This window comes from Capricornis sumatraensis, chromosome 1 (assembly GCF_032405125.1).
Source record: "Capricornis sumatraensis isolate serow.1 chromosome 1, serow.2, whole genome shotgun sequence".
Lineage (NCBI taxonomy): Eukaryota > Metazoa > Chordata > Mammalia > Artiodactyla > Bovidae > Capricornis > Capricornis sumatraensis.
This window is the reverse complement of record NC_091069.1, coordinates 3,243,920-3,252,240: the sequence shown is the minus strand read 5'-3', so window position 1 is coordinate 3,252,240 and position 8,321 is coordinate 3,243,920. Positions and strand designations below refer to the sequence as shown.

General features: G+C 60.8%; 1 protein-coding gene across 1 annotated transcript in view; it reads right to left on the bottom strand.

Moving 5' to 3' along the window:
- Positions 1–6,433: 6,433 nt before the first annotated feature.
- The window catches only part of CCDC187 (coiled-coil domain containing 187), a 42,932-nt gene continuing 41,044 nt past the window's right edge, over positions 6,434–8,321 (bottom strand). Inside the window, exon 25 of the mRNA XM_068974764.1 lies at positions 6,434–8,283. Within this exon, the coding sequence (XP_068830865.1) occupies positions 6,434–8,283 (1,850 nt within the window). The remainder of the gene's footprint in view (positions 8,284–8,321) is intronic.

Below are 8,321 nucleotides of genomic sequence, written 5' to 3'. Positions count from 1 at the left end.
TCCTCCCAGAGAGGGAGACTGTGGGTGAAAGAGGTAAGAAGGGAGGTAACCAGCCCAGGCAGAGGACTGCACGTGCAAAGGCCCTGAGGCAGAAGGGGCACGTGTGCTGGAAGGACAGCAAGTGGAGCGGGGCGTGGAGCTGGAGAAGCAGCTGAGAGCAGGACCGCACAAGGCCTCCCTAGAGGAGGGCCCTGGCCCCGAATGTGAAGGTGGTCAAGGGAGGATTTTGAGCAGGGTTGTGTGGTTCTGCCCTTCTGACTGCCGGCTAGAAGGGGCAGGAGGGGGAGCCCCCCAAGAGGCTGTCGCAGCCCTCCAAGAGATAGTGAGTCTCCACCAAGAGGCAGGCTGCAGTGCTGGCAAGAAAGTGGGGCTTTGCATATGCGTAAAGGTGGGACAGGCGTGTGACAGAGGGGCCACGTCTGCTGCAGGGCTTGTGCAGCCGCCCTTGGCTGAGATGAGAGACTGCAGGGGAGGCGCTGGGAGGGCAATGCAGGGCTGATAATGAAGGCCAAGGTGTGCCTGGACCTGCTGAGTTCCGCAGACCTTGGCACCATCTGCGGCTGGTACCAGGCCACTGGTTGGCTGTGTGAGAATGGGGCTTAGACGGTAAGTGAGGACTGGAGAAGGCTGGCCACACGCTGAGCCCCGGACCTCCAGATGCAGGGCTGAGGTGAGGAGGGGCCGGGAAGGAGCAGCAGAGAGGTGGGAGGGCAGTGGGAGAAGGAAGGACACGCAGAGATCAAGACCAAGAATCCAGGATGGGAAGGACGCGGTGAGTGGGCCTGGTCTGGGTGGGGGGTGGTTGGCTCCCTGGTGGCCCAGGCTTCTTTCTCCTGTCCTCCCTTCCAAACCACTGACCACAGGCATGACCACAAGTCACATGGTGATTATCGGGCAGATACACCAGGATCTGGTCACACGGTTGGCAAAGGCGGTCAAGGCTGGGCTGTTGGGAGGGACTCTAAACTCACCTGCACACCTGCTTCCCCCTGCAGGAGAGGCTCAGCTTCTGAACACCCCGTCTGTCTGTTCAGGCTGCTGTAAGAGAACACCGCGGGCCAGGCGGCTTAAACCACAGATGGACATCTATTAATATCTCTCGCAGGCTGGACGTCCAAGATCAGGGGCGGGCATGGTCAGTTTCTGGTGAAGACTCAATTCCTGGCTTGCAGACGGCCAGCCACCTCCTGCCTCTGGTCACCTGGCCCTTCCTCTGTGCTGCACGTGGAGAGGGAGGGGTCTCCACGGTCTCGTCTCGTAAGGTCACTGACCCCATCATGGGGGCCCTACCCTCATGACCCCATCAAACCCTGATTGCCTCCTGAAGGTACCTCCTAACACCATCCCGTTGGGATTAGGACTTTGTGGGGTGGGGGACACAGTTCAGGCCTTGCTGTCGTTCAGTCGCTAAGTCTTGTCTGACTCTGCGACCTCGTAGACCACAGCACGCTAGGCTTCCCTGCCCTTCACGATCTCCCAGAGTTTGCTCAAACTCATGTTCATTACGTCAGTGATACCATCCAATTCAGGCCTTAGCAGACACTCAAAGTCCCCTGGAAGGACTGTGGCCCTTCCCAGCCCACTGTCACTCACAGCTCTTCCTTCAGGGCTCTTGTGTCCCCGTCCAGGTGCTGAGGAGGGTGAGGGAGGGTCTCTGGGACCCCGGCTCTCTGGGGCAGCCAGTGGGCATATGTGCTGGCTTAGCCCAGCACTGGGAGGCTGACCTTGGAAACAGCAACACAGTGTCTCCAATCCTCAGCACACGATTGGTTTAATGGAAAGTTCTTAGGAAAAGCATGCCTCAATGCAGCCACGTGCAGAAGCATTCAGACGAGGTGGTGGGTGTGTCCGAGAACCATAACACCAGCTTCCACGGATTAACCAGGCCCCACTTCCCTGCTTGAAGCCGGGTGCCCTCACCCCACACCCTCCTCAATCTGCCCCCCCTCCCAGCAGGAGAGGTGCCTGCTCTTGGGACACTGAGACCCACCTGGCATATTGTCTGTGCTGCCAGGCAGTCTGCAGGTACCAGAGGCAATTCTCAGGTTTGTGAGATGCACGCTGATTTCAAAGGGAGTGCTGCAGTCTATGGAGTCGCAAAGAGTCAGACACAACTAAAGTGACTTGGCACGCACGCACATCCTTGTTCACAGAGGGGAAGTCTGGGCCTCGGAGGCCCAGAGCAGTGATTGAGGACCCGTGGAATGTATGTAGCAGAGGGACCCTCCAACCCGGCTGCCTCCAACACCTGGGAGGGGCTCTTCTGATGCCCCTGACCGGGACAAAGGCAGAACTCTCATCTCCCTGCCCTGAGGTCCCCCATGGTAGTCGTCCCGGCCATGCCGGCTGGTGTCCAGCTGGGTGGCTGTGAGCCCTGGAGGTCAGGGCTGACTGTCCCTTTTCCAAGGCCCCCCTCATGGGGCAGGTTCTGCACAAGGTTGGGGGACGAAGGGACAGGTGAACTCCACCTGCAGCCTGGCCCCGGAGTGGGTGCCACCTCCACACCCCTCAGCTGGCATCTGGTTTCAGGCTCAGCTGCTTGAGGACACCAGCCATTCTCGAGCAAATTTACAGGAGGATTATTCCTGAGTGCTTGCCACGTGCTGGGGACGGAACCTGGCAGGGACAGGCCTCTGTGTCCTCACAATGATGCCGTGAAGAGGGCAGGGACTGTAGTTATGGAGGCGACACACCCAGGGACAGATGGAGCTGGCCCCAGCATTGTTAAATGTCCACGTCACCAGCTGAATGGACACGGCCGAGGGGAAGCCCCTTAATCTGTCAGGTGAGCTGCAGGACAGGTTGGGGGGCCCAGGGAGCCCCCGAGGGAGGCTGGGGTGCCGGGTGGATGTATGATTCTGCCCTGCCCCTGAGCCTGCAGTCACGTGTTGCAAACACTTCTACTCCTCGCTGTGCTTGGCGGGCGTTAAGAGACGGGGCTAGGGACAAGGGGGCCGCTGGGTGGGGCCCAAGGCAGGGGAGCAGGCTGACAGTTGCCAGCTGGAGTGGGGTGGGCGGCTAGGACATGGGACGGGGGACAGACGTGGGACTTGCAGACCCTCTGGGACCTCTTGCTGCAGGGGAGCCAGTGTTAAGATGCTGCTGGTCGAGCAGTCACAGGACAGCCTTGTCCCTCAGCTGCAGGCAAATCTGACCCGGTGGCCCCAGCTCCCTCGGAAGGCCAGGGTGCTCACCTCCTGCCCTGTGGGCCGGGCGCCCCTGCACGGGGGTGGGGAGGGCACCATCTAACAGGACCCGCGTGCTCGTGCGGGCGTGCGGCCTCCCCCAGCTGGCTGCCGTGGCCTTCGTCTGTGTTTTATGATGTGGCTGTTAGGGGTGCACAGGGCCAGGCATCAGAAGGACTCGTAAAGCTTATCTGGTGATTGGAATTTAAGGCGCTAGGGGTGAGGTCCTGGGCGTTTGACGCAGAAGGGGACAACTGAGTGGAGAGGCTGATGGAGACAGATCACGGGAAAATTCCGTGTGGGGTTTAACTGAGAAATAATCATTTTCTATGAAAGATAATGACTTCTCTGGAGGCTGGTATCAAGATTTATTGGCCCAAGAGGCTACAGGGATTGGAGCCAAGGCGAGCACGGTGAGACCTTGGAGGGAGCAATCTTGAAATTGAAGTCTTGCTTCAGGTCAATATATCTGAATGCCACAGCCCTCCGCTCCACACACATAATGTCAGCGGAGATTAAGCACGTCTGACGCCTTTGGTGGACAGTCTTCCTCCTCTGGCTGGTCACTGGATAACCCCAAGCTCCCTGGATCCAGCTGTCATGGCAAGGAGAAGGCCAGGGTCTTCATACAAGTCCTCCGTGACCAGACTCCCTTCAAGGGTGACGGGCCACAAAGTGACCCCAGGGACACCCGCGCCTGCTGGGCACCCAGGAGGCCCTGAGTCCAGCTGCGGGCATGGCCATGCCTGGTGCTCAGCTGTCAGCCGCCGCCCGTAGCGGCCAGACCCAAGACTATCGAATCTGAGGCAAATCTGCCGGGTTTCGATGTGGGAGATTTATGACCAAACGTGGTGTGTGTAAAATACATAATTCCTCTCACACGGCCTCGTAAATCCAAAAGGGTCAGCGATAAATAGAAAAAAAAAATAAAAAATCACAGACTGATTTGTTCAGAAAACTAGGGGGAAATCAATAAGAAAGCTGTAGCTCAAAATTTGTTCTGAAATTGCATACACGGAGAATGCACACACTTTTCCCCCCAGTGGACCCAAACCCCTTCTGTGCGTTCAAGCGGGCTTGGGGACATCGGGCGTCAGGCCCACATGGATTGTCGTGACTGCTGTTCCCTGGGACCGTGACCCTGTCCTGCGTGAGCTGGGCTGTGATGCAGGCTGGGCTGGTGAGCCGGTCCCTTGGAGTGGCTGCCCCAGAGGCTGGAGCCTGGTGACAGCCGTAGGAGGTTCCTGCCTTGGCCTGCAGGGTTCCACAGGGTCTGAGAGGCAGCATCTGGGGGCTTTGCCAGGCCAGCTTTGGAGACGCCGCCCACTTTAAACGACAAGTGCTGGAAAGTGAATGAGCTCCTCTCACTGCAGTGAGGGCTGCAGGAGAGGGCCTCCTGTCATTCTGACTTGACAGCTGACTTCCCAGGATCTCACAGGGGTCAGGGGTCATATCCTGGACCAGGAGCAGGACAGCGATGTCCCTTAGGCCAACACGCCGCCGACTGCTCGATTCTGGACTCCCCGGCAAGCAGGTATTTTCCAGTTTGAGAACTGGAAATGGCTGGACGGATGCTATAGTTGATGAAGGCAGACGATTGATAGGTGCTGTAAATGATAGATGCGGGATAAATAATAAAGAGATGATAAGTAGATAAGTGGTGCGTGTGCGCTCAGTCGCGTCTCTTTGTGACCCCACGGACTGTAGCTTGGCAGGCTCCTCTGACCATGGGATTTCTCAGGCAGGAATGCTGGAGTGGCTTGTCATGCCCTCTTCCAGGGGATCTTCCGGGGACTGAACCCGGGTCTCCCGCATCTCCTGCAGCGGCCAGCAGATTCTTTACCACCTGGGAAGCCCATGCGGATAACTGATGGACAGTTTAGTTGACAGACGGGGAGAGAGACTGCTGTAGGACATGCAGAGTGGCTTCTGAGGGGTCAAGCGCAGCGTGAGCGAGCCTCATCTCAAGAAATCCTGACCACGTCAGAGGTTTAGAAGCCGATCTGGAAGCTGGTTCCTTTTATTTGTTTAATTTTCGACCACGCTGTGTGACATGTGGGATCTTGGTCCCCCGATCAGGGACTGAACCCACCCCTCACCCCACCCCCTGTAGTGGACGTGCAGAGCCCTAACCACTGGACCACCTTTTATGAAAGAGCTGATTGTCGGGCTCACTGAAAAGCTACTTCTCCTCCAAATGCACAGATGATGACAATTCAGGAGAGAAAGACTAACAACTTTAAAGTGAGACAGCCCCATGGGAACAGACAGGCGCTTCCGCACAGCTCTGGGGGAGGAGGGGACCGCAGGGACCCCTCAGAGCCCATCAGCGGCTCGTGGGGCGGCTGCTGTGGGGAGAGGTCAGTGCTGCAGTGGCCTGACCTTCAGCCCCTGAAGGTCAGCTTCCCTGGTCTCACCCCGAGGTGGCCCAAGGGCTCTCCCTGCCCAGTCTACCGAGACCCGCGTCCCTGTGGGCCTGCGCCTGGCAGTCTCACCCCGTCCTCCCGTCTCAGCCTCTCCCCACTTCCTTCCCACGGGAGCCCCTCTTCATGCTTGACTCAGCATCAACTTCCTGGACGCCCGCCTGAGTCTGGTGCTGAGGCGGACAGGCGCTCTCGTAAGGGGATGCCTGCGAGGCCGTCCCTACAGGAGCCCACACGCTGCCACCTCTGGATCCCACTGGGGCCTCGCTGTGTCCAGGAGGGCCCGTTCGATGGTCAGCCTGGCAAGGGCTCTCATTTCTTCTGGGAGGCGGCCTGCACACCCTTGGGGAGGTGGGGGTCCACTCCAGCTTAGAGGCCGGGCGGAGGGTCACTTGGTCGCGGGCGAAATCACCTTCTCACGAGCTGCCTCCTCTAATCTGCACAAGGGGGTGCACACGGACCTCCCAGCCCGGAGTCGCCAGCTGGACGTCGTGGAGGCGCCAGGTTTACCCTTCAGAAATCAGAGGCAGGCAAACATCCCCGCCGGTTTCCCAACGAGGCAGATCCGAGAGGGCGTATCAGTGCAGATGTAACCCCCAGCCTCAGGATCTGGCCGCCCAGACCCCCCAGAGCTGCGCTCTCCTCTCGGCCTCTTCTGAGGCCCCCGGCACACCCACCCACACACATGCTAACACACAGTCACATGGCGACAACATGTCCGGGGCCTTTCTGCGTCTAGGAGGCCTCGTTCGACGGCCAGCCAGGCAGGGGGCTCTCACAGACAGCGTCTGTGTCCCCACAGCCCCCCGCCACCGCCCTGTCTTCTCAGAACTCTAGGCTTCCCCACGACCGCCCAGTGGCTGCCATGTGAGCCCGTGTGACCCGGCTGGTCCCCGTGGGCCCCTCTGTCGCCAGGCTGCCTGCTGGGGCTGCCTCCGAGAGCACGGCCAGGGTGTCCCTCAGGATCCTGCTGCTGAGCTGGGCGGACAGCAGGTCCACCACCTCGGCTCTCTCCATGCCTGGGAGGGCAGTGTGTGGTCCAGCGCCCAGAGCCAGAGCAAGGTCCCCTCGCCTGGAGCCAGGCAGCTCTGGGTCCCCAGCTGCCAGACTCCCCACAGATGCGCAGGCCACTCCAGACCCGGACACGGTCGCGGGTGTCAGCACTAGGAGCCGCCCCGGGGTATCCCCTGCTCCCCTACACCAGGGAGACCCCAAGCTGACTGGTTCAGACAAGCAGCTGTCCGTGGCCTGGCCCCTCCCAACAGAACCTGATTCACCCAGTTCTCCACTAAGGCTTCTGCCCTGTCCCGCCACCCCGAGGCAGAGCCCGGCCTCCTCCTGGGGCCCCGGGGACAGTGACTCAGACAGACCCTCCCCAGACAGGGAGGACCACTCTCCCATAATGAGGGAGGCAGCTTCCCCTGGGGTGTCCAGCGAGCCTCCAGGACACACGGCATCTTCAGGCGGGAAGTCTTCTGAGTGGGCGCTGGCAGGGTCAGTCTCCCCATCCGCGGGGAGGATGGGAGGCAGAGGAGGGAGGCGAGAGTCCCTCTGGGTGGAGGACGGGAGGTCGAAGCTGCTGTAGGACAGCCCCTCGTCCACCGGGGACAGGATCTCAGGCAAGAAGCCACCAGCCAGAGGAGTGCAGGCTTCCTCCAGGACAGGGGAGGCTCTGCTCCCCCCGTGCCCAGGGGCCTGGCTGTCAGCTGTTTGGGCTGCCTGCCCACCCAGGTTCCCAGGAGGGCCCCCTGGCATCAAGAGGACTTCAGGCTCAGAGGAGGTTCGTAGAGGTTTCCCATCAGTGGAAGGACTTGGGTGAGTGCCCCAGGGCCCCTCTGGGCAGCCACCTGAGGCCTGCGGAGGCCCCGTCTCTCCTCTTTTGCCAAACTCGGAGGCCAAGGTCCTGGAGGGGAAGGAAAGGGTGAAGTGGAAATCACTCGAGGAAGAGATTTGGGATGGGAGCCTCGCTCCTGCAGCCTCCCAGGACCTCCGCTGGGCTTTTCCTGTGTCTGATTCACTGGTCGGGCTCCCACTGGTTCCAGAATCTTCCTGCCCCTCCCCTGGGCCCAGAAAGGGAGGCAGGGCAAGGGGCATCCCAGGCTGTTCCAAGTGGGACGCGTGTCCTGCAGGCGAGCAGTGCCCCGGGGCTGGCCTGGCACTGGCGCCAGGGTCCTGTGGGCTCTCCCGGCCCCAGACCTCGCTGGACAACTCGGACTGCTCCGACCTCAACCACAGAGACTGAGCAACGGGGAGATCTCCTGCCGGAGCCAGGCCAGCCACCCCAGTGCCAGAGCCGTGCCCGGAAAGGGCCTCGGTACCCTCCAGCCCCTCCCAGGTCTCTGCCCCTCCGCCCTGGTGGAGCCCCCAGGAGTCTGGAACAGGGAGTCCCCCCGCCCAGCTGAGGTCTGTGTCTGGAGCGTCCCCGGCTTCCCCATCCGAGAGGGAGGTGGGGCTCTCGGAAAGCTGGACCAGGATGGCGGATGCTTTCTGAAACTCCTGGAGAGAAGGGCAGGACGACGCGAGGCTCCCTGAGGAGGCAGCAGTGGATCGTGGGGAAGACGCCCCCGAGCAGGCGCTGGGGGTGGACTCGGGCTCAGAGCCCAGGTCCCAAAGGGCCATGAGCGGGGCCGGGGGGCCGTCCTTGTGCGGGGCTGGGGGTGCCGCCACCTCAGCTGCTGCAGAGAAAGGAGGGTTTAGGGACGATTCACCACCT